At 40.1% G+C, this 20,332-nt stretch overlaps 1 protein-coding gene across 3 annotated transcripts in view; it reads right to left on the bottom strand.

Moving 5' to 3' along the window:
* nr6a1a (nuclear receptor subfamily 6, group A, member 1a) overlaps nt 1–20,332 on the bottom strand; it is an 89,586-nt gene that overhangs the window by 69,009 nt on the left and 245 nt on the right. The window contains exons 2-4 of one of the 3 annotated variants that reach the window (XM_071481808.1): nt 20,137–20,291; nt 19,715–19,755; nt 16,972–17,311 (exon numbers count right to left, since the gene is read on the bottom strand). In XM_071481808.1, the coding sequence (XP_071337909.1) occupies nt 16,972–17,038 (67 nt within the window). In that variant the 5' untranslated portion in view covers nt 17,039–17,311; nt 19,715–19,755; nt 20,137–20,291. Of the gene's footprint in view, nt 1–16,971; nt 17,312–17,966; nt 18,835–19,714; nt 19,756–19,875; nt 20,039–20,136; nt 20,292–20,332 lie in introns of those variants that run through there. The other 2 variants (XM_071481807.1, XM_071481809.1) reach the window with 2 other exon arrangements.

The raw sequence follows: 20,332 nt of genomic DNA, 5'->3' as shown, positions 1-20,332 counted from the left end.
ATTTTATGTTTCTGGTATAAGTGATGCTGCCTCTAAACAGCAGTTCAGTTGTATTTGTCACATGCTAAGATATGATGTAGAGTCAGCAAAGCAGTGAAATGAGGGTCAGAGTCAGCAGCAGAGCAGAAAATTATCAAACAGTTTTTTCCATGATATGAAAAATGTCACATATGGTGGGAAATATATTTTTATAAATTATTACTATTAAAAATATTTTTAATATTTTTTTTTGCCTGAACCCAAACAAATCTTGTCGATGGCTGCAGGTAAGAGAAGGTCGAGGACTTGTTCTCATTTGATGCTGATTTTGAAGCAACAAACACATTTCTAAGCAGGAACTAGTCGTACCAGCAGGGGCTATCAGGGGTTTTGCATAGACCAGTAGTTCCCAACCTGTGGGCCGGGGCAAACTGGTGGGTCGTGAAGGTATTGCAAATGGCCGATCAAATTTCATTACATTGATTTTTCTCATTTAAGGCTGATCACTGTGATCAGCCAATGAGATCAGCCGGATCACATTGTGTACTTGTTTGCTATCTCAGTCTGACTGACTGCACGTTCAAGGATCACATCCATGTCAAAAACTGGAGCACCGAGATGGATGGTTGTTAGCAACAGGAAGAGTCAGAGACAGATGGTGAATCAACAAGTGATCTCTCCCCATCAAACAAAAAGAAAAACTGATCCTCCCCTGTTCTCAGTTCAGCCCTGAGTGTTCGATCGTTATCTTTAAAATAAAAAGTGCTAAGAGACGACATCATTCAGCCTCCGTATCGTTACAGGTTAGGGGGTGGGTTGCCAACATTTTTTAAGACCAGGAGTTGGAAAAGGTTTGGAACCACTGACGCAGACAATCTGTGAAATGTTAATGAACTGTACAGTACATACTGGTCATACATCAGTCACATTGCATCACGGGTAAGAGAGGCGGACCACACTGACACACTGATTTTTAATACACACCCTGGTATATGATCTGACTACCATGGGGGTCTAACCATTACCCCAGAACAATCTGTTTTCTTCAGATTGATTACCCCCCCCTGCTGTCTGAGCTTTATTTTATACCCACTTCTTTCCCCCCACCTCGCCTCCATCAGCAGCTTGGCCATCTGTGCGGCCGCTGTCTGGACACACGGCGTCCGCGTCTCACTTACACGGCGCCCAGCAAGCTCCATCACTCACATCCAGGCGGGTGTGGGCAGTCAGCGCGTCAGATCCACCCTATCTGTGTCAGTGTATCAGGCTTCTATCAACAGCTGTAGACCCCTGACCTGACACACGCCAGCTGCCCCCCCCCCCCCCCCCCCAGTCAACACCAGCATATGTTCTCCCTGGAGTATACACCGACACACACAGGCTCTGTTCCACATCACACGTGCCTCACCCCCCCTGAAGAGACACCCACTCATATTGACGTACATGCAGTCAAGCATTGTGTCTTTTAGCTCAGAGACCATCAGGGTCCTGGTCTCCCTCTCCCTGACCTCTCAGTTAGTCCAGGTCCAGGTCTAGAAGAGTCCTGGTTGTTCCAGACTTCTTCGTGCCAGAATGATGGAGACCACTGAGCTCTTGAACCTTCACTGAGCCTCAACACAATCCTGTCTCTGAGCTCTGCAGCAGCTCCTTCCTCCTCATGGTTCTTGCTCTGATCTGCATCGTCAGCTGTGACACCTGATATAAACAGGTGTGTGTCCAATCAGCTGATTCACCACAGGTGGACTCCAGTCCAGGTGTAGAAATACCTCAGAGATGAACCTGAGCTACATTACAGAGTCACAGTAAAGTGTCTGAAAACTTCTGTCAGTGTGATATTTCACTTTAGAGTTGTGGTACCGAGTGTGAATTGATGAGGGAAAAATAAGTTTAAATGATTCTGGCAGACTTGCAATATGACAACATGGGAAGAAGTTGTCGGGGTCTGAAGACTTTCCAAATGCTCTGTGTGTGTTAGTGTTGCAGACTGAAGTCACTGCCCTACAGCTCGATTAGCAGACATGGGGTTCAATTTGATGAATGAGCAGGTTTTAAGTCTCTAACACAATGTTCACGCTGCACTGACACTGTTTGCTGTCTGGAAGGTAGAAAAACAGTTTAAAATCTGCACCACTACAGAATGCTTTGGTAAAAGGTTATTTTTCTGCTGTAATGATCTTTTAACAGGAGGTCGGTGCCTGTGTATGAGTTCTCCTATGCATCATTTTCCAATTTTCTCTCCGCTGCCTTCTGCTCAGATCTTAACTGTAGCACCTCTGGGATCAGGATTAGACCCTGACTCAGTCCGTACTCCAGTGTTCACTGATACTGGGTCAGCGGCAGAGAAGAATGGAGCTCTGCAGTGTGTGGTCTCTGTTGCTAATCCTCATCACAGCTTATTGACCATTATAGCTCGAGGCTGGAGAAGCTTTTAGCCGCAGCCAGTGCAGCCGGAGCCTGCTCCGCTCTGGCCCTTTGTGTGTTGACAAAGAAAGGCAGCATCTTTAACCTTTCACCTCTAAAACCTCTGCAACCTCCGGCGCAATCAGCTCCCCATCAAAATAACATACCGCCTCTTGTCCCCTCGTCTCCCTCCTTGTGGACGGAGACATGCTCTGCATGCTCAATAAGGTATTTACCACAAGGTGCCTAGTACTGTATCAGCAGCTCTGAGCTCTTACAGCCAGACTGCATCAAAGGTGACTCTGAAGTGAAAGACATTCATTTATTTTCACCTCACCTCTGATTCAAGCATCTTCTCAATTCCAGCATTAACAGCTGAACAGCTTCATATGGTCAGATAATCACTTCCTGCAGCTGCAGCCACCACAGCTAAACTAATACACATCTGGAAATATCATCAGCTGCAGTTCCTCCAACGACAGCCTCCTATTGTACACCTCAGTCACCAGTCAGCCCAGGGTGTGGAGAATCAGTGGACTAATGGAATAATTTGAATATGTTATCTTTGAATCTGGTAAATCTTTTCAGACATCTAACAGACAAAATGATTGATAAACTGATATTGCAGATGATCTCCAGCTCCTGGCTCGAGTTGCTGCCACAGACAGTGAAGACAAGTAGCTTCAGCTATTGATTTGTTTTATCATCAATTAATCAATCAATCATTATGTTTTCATTTAATTGAGTCATATGTCATATCTTACTAACTGTCAAAAACCAAAAAATTCTGCTACTAATTAGCCATTTTCACAGCAGACATGTTGGGAAAACATATATTCAGCTATGAGAGCGATGCACAAATACCAGGACTGTGAAACTGATGGAGCTACATGACACCTGAACAAACACACGCTGACCGTGTGATTGCATGATCCAAATCCTATCCAAATGATAACAGGTGGAGAAAGAGGGCGGTTAGAACGCCATCTGAAGTAGACACCCAATGGCAGGTTTATACCCTCAGCCTATAACCAGTGAGTCAGAGCAAATCCTCACATTTGCAATTATCTCAACAATAACAAAATCAATAACAACTGGAGTTTAGTTTATTTATAAAGGCTTTGCAGTCTGTGCAGCACACGCTACAGTGATCCCTAGAAAAAACACCCCAGAAAATCTGAGAACTTCATGAGGAAAACAAAAATAAAAATAGGTGGTGGGGACTGAAATGATTAGTCGATAGACAGAAAAACAGAAAAACTATTTTCGTAATCAGTCATTTATACAGAAAAAAGCCTCATTCTGTAGTTTCAGCCCCTTCATCTTTTAATATCTTTATCTATAAGTAAATTATTTTTTTTTATTTTTAAGTGTTGTTTGAGGAAAAGAAGAAAGTCAATGATGTCATCTTAGTGTGTCAGGTCTCATGAATCAGAAATTCAATAATGACAATAATGGTGACAAGCAGAAAACGCTACGCTTCAAAACATCTGAAGAAGCAGACACTGATGCCACAGGCACCACATGCAGATGTCACTCTCCTTCTGCCTGAGGTAAACTAAGCTTCCTGTTTATTAACATCTGTGTGTGAATGTAGGACGTCATGAGAACTGATACTTTGGTTTTGATGGTACTTGATTTTCTGCAGTACCTGGATGTCGGAGTGTAGACAACATCTACCGTACTTCAAACATGAGGAGAAGAAGAAGGCAGGCAACAGCATGTGCAGCAGCAAGTGCAGGTGCAGCAACAGGTCCACCACGCACCAAGACTGGTGCATGGAGGTGTTCTGTATTTGAGGCTGATCATCAGGCAATGATCAGAGGTCAGTTTGTAGCCGGAGCCTCAGGAGGAACTAGCTCAGAGACAGACCTCAGATCTGTTCAGAGTCCAGACTGAGTCAGGCTCAGTTGTTCACTTTATATTAACAACACGTCGTCAACATGTTCATGTCCTCAGATGTGACTGTTACTGTTTGTGACGTCTGTTGTAGTAACGCTCCACACACACAACATTCACAGAAGCTAATGTGTGTGTGTGTGTTAGCATACTGTCTACAGCGGCCTCAGTTTTTTGCTTTGGTATCGAGACTTGTGGAATTTCATTGGTTTTGGTACAGACTACCACATTTCTGGTATCATGACGTCCTTAGTGTGAAGCTCAATTTCATTTCTTCCTCCTCATAAAGATTTACACATTGAGTGAAAGTATAAGCAAACTGTAAAAATATTCTGTAAATATATAATTGCTTTTGAATTGGCGATATGGGTACAATGAATTCAGTTTTTTATTGTTTTTTTATCATTCTCATTTGAGAGACTTCCCCGAATAGCAAGTTTTATTGAGCCACACGGTGTCACAGTCTTTCATTCTTACATTTACAACACAAAACCTCCAATGTATGTTACAATAAGAGAAGCCACATTCCTCACTGGAGAGGACCATATGTCTGGACTGAGGCCACAATGTAGAGGCTTCAACTGAGATTTATAAGCAGCAGATACTGAATGTACACGAAGCCCCCTCCCTCTGAAGTCCTCGAACAGGAGCCATTAGTGCTCCCCAGGAATCCCTCTCAGTCCATAACCCAGTCCATCACTGTCTCCGCTCCTCTGGCCCAGATGGCCACAGTTCCGCATGGCCAGCGGAGGGCAACAGCAGCCTGTCACCTGAGTAAGTTGGCCTCTACCTGCCAGCCCCGCTCTCAGCACTCCACCCCACACAGCCACCATCTATCACGTCACACTGAGAAGGCCTGGTTTACAACACCACACAGGACAGAGAGGAATCAGTAACCTGGACACCGGCCACGGCAGCCCTGAGGTCTGAGTGACCGACCGAGCCTCTGTGTCACTACGAATACACCCAGATACCCACTGTGCCTCTGACTGAGCAACAGCGTCCTGCTAATACAGACAAGAGACAAGAAACTATTGTCTTCATTAGCTTAAAATGTGGCGGTCTGGCTTTTAAATTTTAAGTCCAGCAGCTCTGAATTTGACATCAGTGGTGGGACTCATGTATCACTGCAACTAAGCTCGGGCCAATATTTGATTATGTTGAATATGGTGATATTTTATGCCATATGTGATTTTTCTTTTTCTTTTTTGAGATTATGAAAAATGTCAAAATGTTTGCTTTGTTTTTGCACAGTCTGCTGGGTCCGACCCTCAGTTCACTGCTACTATACATTGTATCTTTGGGATGTTGCCTACTTGCTTCTGATTGGTTCGAGCAAAACAAACCAAAAAAAGAAAACTGAATGTAGCATGAACACTGAGCTAAAACAATTGATAATCACTGAAACCTATCAATCTTTGATATATTTTAATTGGCAGATTAATCAATATACGTAATTAGCTGCAGCCTTAAATATGTTAATGAATGAAGTGAAATGATAACGTGATTATCAGGAAACCAGGATTATGAAAATTTAAGTGAACTAGCCCATTCTTCATCTATCATTATTTTAATTTCAAATGAACTATTAGAATTTATAGTAAGACACTTTTAATTGTTTTGCTGTATTAATTTCATTTTGATTGATTGATTGATTAATAAATATAGGTTCTGCTGTTTTTATTTAATTATTTATTTGTGAGATTATCCTGTGATGATTTGATCCACAGCCGCATCATGGAAGCGTTTACTTTTTCTTTTTGCAGCAGTTCATGTCAAACTGTGACCGAACTGTGGCCACATCATCAACGCAGTGAGGACAGCACAGACAGGAAACAGGTTGTGAGGTTACACTTGAACAATACAGTTGTAACAGTGGGTTGTGTGATGTCAACTCTCTGCTCAATCAATCAATCAATCATTAACCCCCCCCCCAAACTGTAAGATGGATGGGAGGAAGCAGCAGCCACAGACAGATCATTGTTCTCTCTCTGCAGCAGGACAGAGTGAATCTTGTCCCAGCTGAGGTCAGAGCAGAGACAGTCTCTTCACCCCATGGGCACCACACGATCCCCCCCCCCCCCCCCCCCCCCCCCCCCCCCCCCCCCCCCCCTCCAGCAGAGACACCCATGCATGACAGTAAGGAGTTTCAGTTTGTCTCAGGCAGCCTGGTGGGAGCAGATGGAGTTATAACCAAGTGGAGCGGGGAGACTTGACCACCTGGCTATAGCAGAGCTGCTGCTGTTGCTGCTGGATCACAGCATCTAGCCTCTGCTAACAAACTATTGTTGTTATCCCAGTGGGTGTGAATGGCTTGGTGATTCTGAGAGGGGTGCTACCTTACACCTGGTCCCACAGGTAAACCCTAAATCAAACACCACCCACAACCATCAAGGGACAGTCCTATGAGCCCCATCTTCATCCTGACAAACAGTCTGAGTCCTGATTAGCAGTCTGTCTTCAGTCTGGGGGTCAGAGTCTCTCAGCGCAGCACGGTGGATATTACATGTGACAGATTGTGAAGGAACTCAAGTGTTGGCTTCACAGGCTGCTCGGCAGTCATCCCTTTGACCCCTACACCTAACCCTTGACCTCGCTGTGTAACACGGCGCAGCACAATGTCTACTTTGTCCTCCCCACTGCTTCTGGCTGACAAAGTGCATGGCTCCGCAGTGCTGCCTCCCAGCACCACTCAAGTTCACAGAGCATGCTCCGTGTTCATGAGATTGCACTTTGACCGACAGAGGCTTTACACGGTTTGATCACCTGGAGGACTGTGAAGAGTTACACTTTTTTTTTTTTTATGTCACTAACACTGGAAAACAGGACCTGAAAAAATATTTATTTTACTGGAGCAGACCCCAAGAGGCACAACATCCTTTAGATTTATAAAACTGAATTTATGCAAAAGTTCTGTATTAATTACATTTCAAAAATCTTAGATTTCATATTGGGTTTCATGAGGGTTTTGATCCTTCTAGGCTTTTCCAGGACTCATGGAGACCCTTCATTCTGTATATTTTTCAGCCTTTAAAAAACTTTTCACAAATTTTTATATGAACAGATTAATGAACTGATTGAAATCTGTGTGACACAAGATTGAAACAATATCAGACATAATCTACGAATGCTTCATGCCTCTGATTCATCATCAAGTAATGTTTGAAATTTTGTTAAATATGCTCTTATTTTTTTTCCAGCAGACGAGCTGAGAGGACAGATGTGAATCAGATGTACAGTGAGGGTTAAGCACAGAGATGAAGTCTGGACTCAGGAGGAAACAAAGAAATCACCACCACTAAAGTTTATTTCCATTTCTTGATGAACAACAGCAGTTAGGTGCAGACTTGTCAGAGTGAAGGTCACAGGTTTGACTGCACATCAACCAAAACAGTTACCAGGCAACCTAAAGTGCACCTGGAGACACTGGATAGACACTGCTGTTCAATAAGAAACAGTTCCAACAACTGACTCCACCTAAACCACAAATAACTGTCTAACAAGCCAAGCTAGCTGTCCTCCTGTTCAGTCTTTATGCTGAGCCAGGCTAACGTTGCCCTGACTCCAGCCATTTACCTAAAACTCAGAAATGAGATTCATATAGATCGGCTCATCTTACTCTCAAAAGCAAGCAAACCAGCTTAATAATAATAATTATAATAATAATAATAAATGAATTAATTATATTACTAAATGTTTAAGTGTTCAACAAATAAGTCAAATTTAATTTAGAGGTAAATAGTGGTAAAATATACTGATGAGTATTTCACTCATTCTGCTGTGAACTGAGGAGCCTCATCTGTTTACAACTTCAAGAAACAACCAAAAATAAGACTAAATATATTTTTGAAGTATTTGACAATATATTAATTTAGACTGGATAATTGCGAAAATATGTTTAAAATATGTTTTTAAAATTTCAGTCCTTCATAGTGGCAGTGTTTTAACAAGCCAATATTAATTATTTATGAAATACTGTAGATTTTTCATCTTTTTGTGAAAATATGATTGATCTTTGATTGATATCAGAGTTAAATTGATGGTGTACACTTTTTCTTTAATGCTGCCACAGTGCAGTGTCTCAAATCAAACAGTAACGGGGTGAAGGCCACTTTTTATAGCCTCTAAGACTTTTTCATAGCGCAGTCATCAGTGTATGTTATGTTAACCTTATGAATGTACGTCTTCATCTGTGCTAATCCGAGTGGGCAGCTGGGCGGAGGGTCACGCTGTGGTCAGAGGGGAAGGGGCTCTGTCACCGCTGCTTGACACGCTCAAAGGAGCAACTTCCCTTTCATCATACCAGGGGTCAGAGTTTTACTACCTCCCAGGGCCGGCGAGCGTACTGCACTGTGCAAACTCAGACCTGCAGCAGCCATCTGATAATCATCATCTTACAAAACAAACCAAAAAACAAAGCAGAGGAATCTGCTTCTGGAGCCACTGGGATCTTCACCTTGGCTCAGATAGCCAGGTCCATTCTAGATGAATTTAGGCTCCAAGTTGAGTTAGAACTGTTCAGATATTTTAAAGCTCCACCCAGTCTAAAGGTAGATGTCCATGTGCTTTTGATTATAAAGCAGGTCTGGGTTCTATATTAATAGTGTGAAAGTATCAAAGCCTCAGTCCACAGAGAAATGCACACAGCCTGTATTCAGAAACTGAGCCTTAAAACCAACTGTCAGGACTTCTGGAACTTTGTGATGTCACAACAAAGCAGTGACCCTGCCCTCAGTGCCCTCAGCCATGCCCCAAGCCCCGCCCACCTGGATTTATATCAGATTCTGTGGCCTGTAACAGTGTAACAACGAGTTCACCTTCAGGTAACTGTGCATGCAAAATATCAGTGATTTATTTATCTGATATTCACTGTGATAAAGGAAAATTAATCTTTTTATTATGTTGTTTTTCCTTTAGCTTCTATAGCTTCTGCAGCTGCAGTGCAGCCTCCAGTGGGCAGGACAGGGTTAATGATGGTCACAGAGCAGTGACTAAATATGTGTCGAAATCCCTGCCACCCTTCAACAGAAACTCAGTGGTTTAAAGGTCCCATATTATGTTTGAAGTGTTTTTATCCATAAGACAATATTTTTGTTGTAAGAACCAAAAACCAACTCAGTGTAGTTTTTTTAGACACTTTTGAATTTTAACTGACAAACTGGAAAAATACTGACAGACACACTGATAAGCTGTTGGCTGCAGTCCCAGTCTTCACCCTTTAGTCACAGCTGAGGAGCCCTGCAGTTAAGCTCCTCGCTGTGTGTTTGTGTGAGTCGAGGCAATGAGAACAAAAACTGTTAAGCAGATTCCTGTTAAATGGAGTCAATATGCACAACTCTTGTCTGTTGACTGTGAAATGACCAGTGAGGATGGACGGTCTGTGCTTCACCAGCCAATCAGGTCCATGGTGGGACCTCTGCATCCAAACACTGGCACCTTCTTCTAAGACTAATCACCTGTGAGTTTCTTCTCTGATTCAAATATCCAGGCAGTTCACACCTCACTGTTATGACTACTAACAGCAGAGCCTGTCCTCCCCTCTAAAATGGAAATCGCGTTTTTGAACTGAAACTGCTCAGCTGCTCTTTTATAACTCTCCAACAACTGCATCCTTCAGCGCTGCAGTTTCACAGGAAAGCCGCCCCTGCTCTACATACCAAGTTCAGTGTTTTACAGCTGCCTGTAAACTCATCCTCCACCCAAATTCAAACTCAAATTGAAGACATTTATGGCCTCTGACCAGGCTACGTGTTGAATATCACAGAGGCCTGACAAAAGCGCAGCACCAGCATCGCTGCACCAACTGTCTCCCATACTGTAATGCATCTCCTCAAAATATGGTTTATGGCAGCGGGCCGCCTCCTCCCCCATCCTCCCGTGCAGTTCATTAGCAGCTGTTAGAGCCTCAGGTTGTGCCGGGATCGAGCCAGCAAACATCTCAGAGAGAGAGCAGCCTCACTGACATCCCAGCCTGTAGCTCATGGATCAAGTGGAGGCTGTAAATACTTTCCTGGGTTATGTGGAGGTCACTTGAGAGCAGGCCATTAATGCTTCAAGAGCAACATCCCACTGACCCTGGTCACCGTTCCCATAGCGCTCGCTGCCACCTCCCCCATGTGTCCATCACAATTCACACAACAACAAAATCACAAGCACAGCCTCAGGCAAGAGCTGAGAGAGCAAGTGATAGAAGTGGTTTTCAACTAAACACAGGACATTTAAATGACAGAGTGAATTCAAAACATATGAACCTAAAATTTCCATCAATCATTAATTGATTTGATCAGTTCTGTGGAAAATGGGAAAAAGCTGCATTAACACTATCCACAGTCACAAACTTTTCACATGAATTTTTTTCAGTTGCATTCAAATACTACTGAAACAAGTCAACTAACTAATTAGTCAATCAAAAGAAAATCGTTCGGCAGATTTTTTGATTATGGATAAATTATTCGAGTCGTTTTTCAAGCAGAAAGGTCAAAACAGTTTCAGAGTCCTAAAGTCGAGTATTTTCTTCTTTTCTCTGTTTTATTTCATTATAAACTGAATATCTGTAGGTTTTTAACAGCTGGTCAGAAAAAAAAAAAGATATTGAAAAGATTCTGGGACATTTTTCATAATTTCCTCACAATCAACCAATTAACTGTGAAAATAATCCATAATGAAAAAAAATATTAGTGATGTCTGAAAAGATGATGAGAATAGTTTTGATTGAATCAAATAACGACACTTCTTAATAACAGATAGGAAAAGACATTTATATGAAAACAGAATTTAAAGGTTTGGGTGTTACGTTACATGTTAATTGTAAATATGTAAACTGAATAAATATGTCTGTGAAAGCTTTTCTTGTTAAAGGGATTATGGGATCTGCCTCGACCAGTTGGGTTTAAGACCAGTCAGTTTGGATACAGGTGCCTTTCATTTTTTTATCACGTTAATAATGATACGTGTCATTTAGTGCTTTAGGTGTAATCAGAGTCACCTCAAACTCAGCTGCAGTAGTTTTGCATTGATGACCTGCCTCAGCTACTTTTCAGTCAGTTTCTCCATTAGATGCAGAAAAAGATTTTCCTCATATCTCAACAACAGCACAAGAAACCACTGATTAAAAAAAATAAACATAAAGAAAATAGAGTTTTGAAATAACTGATATTTTAAACACAGGATGAACCTTAACCCTCAGTATAGAAAACTGTCAGATCAGATTAAGACACTGTTCCTGACATTCAACTTTGAGAAAAGGTTCATATCTGTTTTAATATCTGTGCCAAATATCAGGTTTACACTCTACTTGCCCCCAACACAACACAAAGACCATTTCATTGGTTCTCAGCTTCTCTTAATTCATGAAGTTTCTAACCAGCAGATGAAAGCAGGTCACTGCACCTATTCTAAACAGGTGAAAAAAAAACATTTCACCCAATTAGCAGATCTTTTTTTTTTCTTATTTTGAGAGAATAAGATTTTGAGAATCAATACTAGACCAATTAGTGAAATGACATTTTAACAGTGTTTGTCTCTAATCTAACAAAACATGTAGGGACTCAGGTGAAAGGCTGATGTGATACAACAACAAAAAAACAGGGTGATCTACAACTCTATCATCTGTGTAGGGTCTGTGTTGTGTTGTGTTGTGCTGCGTTGTGTTGTGTTGTGCTGCGTTGTGGTTGCTGCTGTTGCATCACCATCTGGCCATTTTCATTCTGACCGTATACATGTGTGTTGCCTGGAAACAGCAGCATCAGGATGAAGGACACTCAGCCTCCAGTGAACTGGCCTCACTCCTCATACATTTATCCAGTTATTTACATATTATATTCATTTCAATTGTTCCTGTCTTTCTAAAATCTACATCAGTTAAAATCTTCATTTGTTCTCTAGTTCCAAAGATCACATCGTCCTTTCCAATACTTTTTTAAAATGTATTTATTTTGCAGTAAAAATCTAAGAGAACTTTTAAATTTCTCTTGTTTCTCATTTTCAAAAAATTTATTCATATCACAGTTTTCAATAATAAATCCTCTGAATGCAACAGACTACGTTCAGAAAAGAGCAAACACAAGGAAGGAAGTATTACTCCATGATGTAGTGAAAAACATGTTGTCATAACATTTACCATTATCAAGGAACATGTCGAAATGTATTTAGAAATATGGATTTTAGTCATATTTCAAATTCCTGTGGACATTTTTGTTGAATCTTATAAAAAGACGATTAAAAACGTGATTTGTAGACATGATGGTTTTTTATATGTGGATGTGAAATTCATTAAAAAAATAAAATACAATAATGAATAAAATTGTGTAAAATATACTTCAACTTAATTTTTTTTATGTGATGTTTACAGGAATATAAAGAAGACAAATGGTTTGTTTATAAAGGGATTTTAAATGAAGAGAATAATTCATTACAACTATAGTTTTTTAGAAAATTAATACCTCTACATCTCTTCAGTGCCAAGATCTTAGAATGCTTTTTAAAATTACTGTTTTCTTGCATTAATATTTGATTATTCAATATTTTGCTGCTGCATTTAATGTATTTATTTCATCTTTAAAACTGTAAAAATGTAATAATGATAACTGTAATAATGCTCTCTTTATTTTTTTGCCAATTCAAAGTCTATTTTATTGTCTTTTATCTCTAAATGTATTCATCAAATAAGGTTAGAAAAACCAAAATTATATTATTGTGTTTTTATGCATCGTAATAATGAAACCTAGATGACCAGTATAACCTCTGCCTGTTTTCATTAAATCGTAAATCCAGTTAATTTCAGCGCCAAATTATGAGGCCTCTACTTTCTTTTACTTTTTTTTCTTCAGTGATCTCTCAGATTTCCAGTATCTACAGGCCTTTGTTCTCATGACACACTTCAAATCTCATTCATCGATACTAAGTCTTTAAAATGGTAAAAACCATCTGCTGTGGAGCTTGTGAGAGAAATCGCTGTGTTTGAAGTGCTAGTCAGCATTTAGAAAGAATTTTCTTCAATCTGGTGAAATTATCTGGGAATGTCCTGACATTTACGACCTTGTTTCACAGCCTGTGAAACTGGTGAAACGTTGAGATAATATCCATCAGTTTCTAATTTATTTTGCATTTCAAAAAAATCTGATGACTCAAATTCAAGATAGCATCACTTGACTGAAGAAACTGTTCGAGCTTGCACTGTAAAAACACAAACTGTTGGCAGATTTCTTTCAGAAAAGAGACACCTGAACATTTCGTATGGAGCTAAATAATTTGTAGAGATATTTTATTACATGTTTGATCAGATTCCGGTCCTGTTGATTATCTGGCCCCTGCTGGATTTGAAAATATAATTTCAAATATATGGATTTCCACTATTTCACTCAGTCTGAACAGGGATCAAAATACTTAATTACTACTAATCAGAGCCTAAAAATTCTAACTTCGTTTGACCACTAATTTACTTTATATTAGTTACTTAATTTGATTGGTTTTAAATTAATGATCATCTACTTTGGAAATTGTTTCAGGTAATTCCAGCTTCTCCAATGTTGTACATATTTTTATATATTATACTTTGTATGATTATCAGTTGAATATTTTGGGGCTTTGAACTGTTGGAATAAATATGTCTGTGCAAGCTTTTCAGAACAAGACATTTGAAGACATCACCTCGGGCTCAGCATTTAGCATTAGCATTTTTTTCACAGTTTTTTGTCTTTTGATAAAATTAATCAATTAATTAGGAAAATCATCAGCAGTTTCACTGATGAAGGAATAATTGTTAGTTGCAGAATATTCCTACAGATATTAACTCAACACTTAAATATTCTGAGAAAATGATACATTTTTATGTTAAGTATGTTTTTCTTACATGTTTAAAATTGCTGCCTAACCCAAGTATAAAATCAGTCAGGTTTTTGGGGATTTAAAGTTATTTTATTTTAAGTTTTGCTCACTGTCCTGATAGACTGTACTGGGAAGGTGGGTGGGCTGGTGTTGACTCTCTCTACTATCTGAGGGAGTCAAGTTAAGAAGGAGAAGAAGAAGAAGAAGAAGAAGAAGAAGAAGAAGAAGAAAACATGACATGATGGATCACTTCAGCTTGCATGGCCCCTACCCCCGACCACCACTACCACCAGCCCCTCCTCCTCTACTGTACTCCTCCTGGCTTATCATTCAAGCGTCACACTGGGGGGTTTTGCATCCTGTCCCTGCCCCACCCGTCCTCTTCACCCTGCCCCAAGGGACAGGACGCCCCCCCCCCCCCCCTCAAACCCAGAACAGGGGCTGACAAGGCACTTTCTTTCAGTCTATCTGCCCCCGCCATGCCAGCCTGCAAACCCTTCCCCCCAGGGCCCAAACATGGATCCGCACAAATACTTAACCCCTCCACCTAACCTGTCTCCCTCCTTCTTTGTGCTCCTTCTTTTTCCAATGAGTTCAATTACATTAAAACAAGCATACTTCACCAAGGGGAGGGGGTCACCAAATTCCTGGTCAATTCAAAGATCAATGGAAATTGAGTTTGTTCTTCAAATGTGGTTATTTCAGCCAGAGGCTGGACAGAGGGTTTAGCTGCTTTGTCTCTATGTAACAAAGTGAGCTGATAGAAACCTTCAACAGTCACTTTTCACCAGTCAGCGATGGGTTAACCAGCTGCTCCTTTACATCTGCAGCATCTGTCTGTCTTCTAAGGCTGCAACTAACTACCAGTCTTTTATTTTTATTGTCTGTCAGTCAGTTGACTATTTTCTTAATTCAGTGAATCATCATTTGTTCGACAGGATTTTAGAAATATAATTTGTCACAGTTTTGGTTTTTAACAACCAAAAGTCCTAAACTGAATACTTTTAAATTTACTGTCACATATTGAAAATAAAGAACTGGAGACTGTTTGGCTTGAAAAATGATTTATATGAATATCAACTACCTGAACAGTTACCTATTGTTGTTCGACTAATCAATTAACTACTCATTGCAGCTGTACATTATTTACAAAGGCCTGATTCCTCACTCAGAATTAATGTTTTATATTATATGAAGAAAATGATGAAAAATATAAGAAACACATGAATTACAAGAAGCACATTCAAGACAATGTGTAAATTACTTAAATGCTCCTAATTTGGTGAATCTCATTTTATCAGTCTTATAGAAATAAGAAAAATGACTGAAATTGCAAATTACTAAAATGATTACCAAATGAGATGATAAAATATTTTTAAACATATTCAGCTTCCTTTGGTTTATTCCTTTATGTGTCTGTATGCATATATTCAATTATATATTTTATCACATATGTATTTTTAAATACTTTTTTATATTTTACCATGAAAGATGCAAAAAACTAGATAATTAGACCCTTAAAACTGTTATTTTAATGATAGTGTGGCTGCAACTGACACTTATTTTCATTAGAGAAAAATTAGTTGATTATTGTTTCAGCTGCTTGTTTTGTCCAGTTAAAAAAAGAAAAAAGGGTTTGTAAAAAATACATTTAAGAAGCTGGAGGTAGTCATTGTTTTTGAGTTATTTACTTGAATAATGACTTAAAATTATATATGATATAATTATTCAAATAAAAATTTTAACTAATTGTTTAATTACTAGATGTTACTACAAATCTGCTGTTGATGCACAGATGTTTGAATTTCTTTAAATTTATCTAAATAAATATTTTTGAATATCTTTTCAATCTATCCACTCAAATTTTTGTTTGTTTGTTTGTTTTTTTGTACTTGTTAAAATGTTCTATGCAAACATACCAGGATTACAGAGCAAGACAAAACCACCAGATTCTCTTGTATCTTTCAGCTCATTAAGTCACCTGTTATTCTACAATCAAAAACACCTAAAGCGCTTCTCCATGTCCTCATGAGTCACCCGGAACAGCCCGAGTTAAAGGAATTTTCATCTTAGAAATGTCAATAAATCTTCAGCTGGATGTGGGACTGGCGCCTGGGACAGACGCTGCTGGGGGGTACTGAGGGGCTTAGTTTGGGCCCGGGACAAATGAAATGAGAAGTGAGCTGTAGGGGGACGTTTTATCCAGCTAAGTCTCAGCAGCCAGGTCCTTCTCATCTACAGGCTGTGGGGTGAGAAAGACCAACCAACCAACTCTGAACCCATGTTGTGTCTTATCATCTCCTCCATCCTGTGCAGCGCATGTAGCGCCGGATTTTGGGGACTGGAGCAGCTAATGGCTTCAGGGCGTTCTCCAAGTTCAAAAGTTCACCTTTTACGATCTCTCCGAGCCTGACTGGCCACCTCCAAATAAAAACATTCCGACCTCTGTTCCCAGTGAGCCCAGCTCCGGCTCAACAAGCAAACACACAGGAGTGATTAAGACACTTTCTTCATTTCCACTTGTGCAAAGCAGAGAAACAAACCGAACTCAGTCAGAATTTCCTGTCTCACATAACCGCGGCCCATTTCACTCCACTAACAGTACATTTCATTTCAGCAGATAAATATGAAGATAAACAGGCTGCTGGTTTCACACCGTGTTTTCCTTTTCTGTGAAATTGCAGCAGCAGGTATGTACAGTGTATGTACCCTGGGAGCGGGTTGCAGTGCCTGTGAAACGCTCATGCTGCAGTAATGGATGCACAGGTTCCGGAAATATATGATCCAATCACGGCCAACAGTGAAACAGCAGATGTGGTGATGTGTGTGTCGGTGTGTGTGTGTGTGTGTGTGTGTGTGTTTGCTTACCGTTAACGGACTTGGCGTTATTTCTCTCCGGGTAGTCGAACCCATTCGTTCTCTTCTCTATCTCCATCCTCCTGCATGGGCTGATCCCGAGTCAGCCCGACGTTCCCTCTCACTCACCACCACGAGAAACCTGCGCACTGCTGATGGAGGTGAGGTGACAGTGATGATGATGGTGATGAAGGCGATAGTGCAGTCTAAGATGAATCGGGCTATGGCGCTGCTTTGTCCCCGTATTCTGCTTTGCTGGCTCACTGCTCCGACCGCCGTCCCATGCTTTTGCCTGCTTCCAGTCAGCGGGGAGTAACTGGATCCACACCCCCAGCAGTGGTGCGTTCATGGCCTGTGACGACGGTGGAGGAGAGTACCCCTTACATCCAATTACAGAGCTGAACAATCCTCAAACGTCAAAACAAGAAACTTTAACGTTTGAAAGAAGAAATTACACAATCGCTCTCTCACAAATAAAATTAACTAAATGATTATAGCAGTCTCCGTACAGCATAACTCCAAAATTAAAATAATGACCCATACAAAAACTGAGCCAATAATAATTTTGCTGTTAATTAATCAGATTAGATGGTGTTGTTTCTAGGAGGGCAATACTTTTTATAGGATGATATGTTTTTTTTTGTTTTTGTTTTGTTTTTTTGTTTAGTTTAGTTTAGTTTTTTTTTTTTTTGGGGGGGGGGGGGCACAAAACTAAATGGCTTAATGTGAATTTGTTGTTTAGCTACTTTCATGTTTGTTAATCAGCATAGGAGAACTCAAGATTTCCTCATAATGCATCAATCTAAATGCATAAATAGACAAAGATTGATATTTTAAATCTTAAAAGGCAGTTAAATAATTTCATGTTAGTTAGTTTACTCTTCGGTCTATGTCGTCTATGAATGTCAAGTACCGTCACTCCCGCAGGACTTGAAGGTAGCACAAACACACAACAGAGATTACGCAACTTCATTCCGTGGGCATTGTGGGATATGTAGTCTTCGTACCTTGAACCTGGGCTCCGCCCTGAAGCCGAAACCGAAAGCTAACACTTTGGTGCTCATGCTAGCGTTAGCTAATGGTAGCGTTATACTTGTAAGCTAGTACCTGGCTAACAGCAGCAGCAGTAACGGTCAGCGTTAGCAGCAGGTTTCGTTCGTATTTAAGAGTCTTCATTCGGAGACAGTTGGGTGCGTGCTGCCCTCTGGTGGTCACACTGTGATGACGTGTTTGTGAGCCTGAAGCCAAACCACACGTTTTCTGTAGATTTTGCTGTTTTAAGCGGAGTATAAAGTTTCCCAGCTGAACTGTCTTTGACTATAAAACGCATAAACAGAAGACTCCATATACATACCACAGTTAAGGCTGAGACAATGTCCTTCTGTTCTGTCAGCACCCATCTTTCCTCCACCCAAAGATTTACCATACAGAAATGTAATATATGACATATATTCCCCTGTATATAAGAATGATGAAGCCATATGTTCCCTATAAGAAATTATATGAGTATCACATATATACATTCTCTGGATATATGAAGATATAAGTTTATAACATACATGAAATACCTATGATAACGAAATCTGTAGATGTATATACATATTAAAAAACATCTATATGATTTATTTTTTATATGGAATTATATGTTGCAACCATATACATGGGGTCCAAAAGTCTGAGACCACTTTCCCATCCACTGCATGTTGATAATATATATTTAATCTATACATGCAAATTGATTAAAACAACATACATATTACAATTCTATATGCTTATATATGTTTTTCTTATTCATTTGAAACATACATGTCTGTCTTTTTATCTTAAGTGTGATATCAATATATATTGACAGGCTTTGGGATGGATATATGTACATAACATACATAAATATGCATGATTGCATGAGTGAGACATACATGTTAATATATGGAATACCAGGTATATGACACGTGTATCCGTGTGTAGATTTTTTGACTTCTATAAAATGAATACATGAAAAATCATTTGGATCAAACAACAGTTTACAGGCTTAAAGGGGTTTTATGTTGTTTTGATCCCCCACACTTTTGGGAATTTTAGAATAGCCTAAAATGTCTGACCCTGATTTCCTATATCCAAAAAGTAATAACCTTAATGGTCTGTAAGATAGACTATAGTACTTCTAATATTATATATACCATAAGGATCTAGATTATGCAGACAGATTAATCATCTTATGGAGTGCACCAGTGACAAACTGTGTTTGGACATGTAATTAGGGGGGACCGGGGATGGTTGTTCTGTCGGTCTGTGTCTTGGAGCTCTTGTAAGCCAGTGTGTATAAAATGTAGCAGACTAGAGACATGTGTCTGCTATTAAATGATGTAGGTGTTATCATTGCAACACAAACAGAAATCGCTTAGCTTCAAACACAAGGAGTGAAATGTTACAAATCAGCCCACAGTCTGAGCTGAAATGTAACATGGTGGCGTGTGTTGTCTGGATATGAATTGCAGGCAGATGGAAGCTGTTGTGTGTGTGTGTGTGTGTGTGTCTGTCTGTCTGTCTGTCTGTCTTGTTGTTAGAACTAAGCCCAACTCTTGTAGCCATGAACTCGTTTCCCTTACAGCTAACAGCTAAAACATTAGCACTGACAACTTGTAAGGAAGATATCTACACAGACACATAATAAACATGATTTAAGTTTGAAGGGTTAAACTACAAAGCAGACAGTATATCACAAAAATAAATGAAGTCAAAAATAATACTTTCTTACTTCAAAATGAGTTTCTTCCCTCTAAAGTGCTGCTTCTTCACCTGTGGAATAAGGAGAAATTGAGCCTGAACAGAGTGAACCAGGTGATTTCTAACTTGTTCCTGATTGGAGAAATTGGAAATGTTACACCTGACCCCTGTTCCAACCATCCTCCCTCTCACCTACAGATGAGCTGATGTGAAGTTTAATGTGTGAGAAATATAAATGAGGATAAATTGTTACTGCTGTTCAGACAGCTGATGTCTCCACAGCCTGCCCTGTGTCACTTCCCCACCAACACAGTGCCCCCACAGGAGCTCCTGTGGCCCCAAAACCTCCAGGCCGAATGTGTGTCAGCACGTTTGTGTTGATTTAATTGAAAATACGTTTGAAAACACACAAGTGAAGCACAATATCAGCTGATAAAGACAAACTGTGCGCACCTTCACTGTCTGACCTCGACGCCAGATAGTCGCGTCTGAATAACTCCGCCATATCTCGAAACTGACTCCACCGCACTGGGACGGAGCTACAATGTAATAATTGGCCAACAGATGGCGCCAAAAGCCCTTCAGATTCCTGCAAGAGGAGCGTCCTCCTGAAAAGAAGTAAACTTACAAAAAGTGACATTACTCACTG

The sequence above is a fragment of the Trachinotus anak genome, unplaced genomic scaffold (genome assembly GCF_046630095.1).
Source record: "Trachinotus anak isolate AG129_WGS33_773 ecotype Australia unplaced genomic scaffold, CSIRO_AGI_Tana_v1 ptg000008l, whole genome shotgun sequence".
NCBI lineage: Eukaryota > Metazoa > Chordata > Actinopteri > Carangiformes > Carangidae > Trachinotus > Trachinotus anak.
The sequence above is the reverse complement of the archived record's forward strand: the minus strand, read 5'-3'. Positions and strand labels throughout refer to the sequence as shown.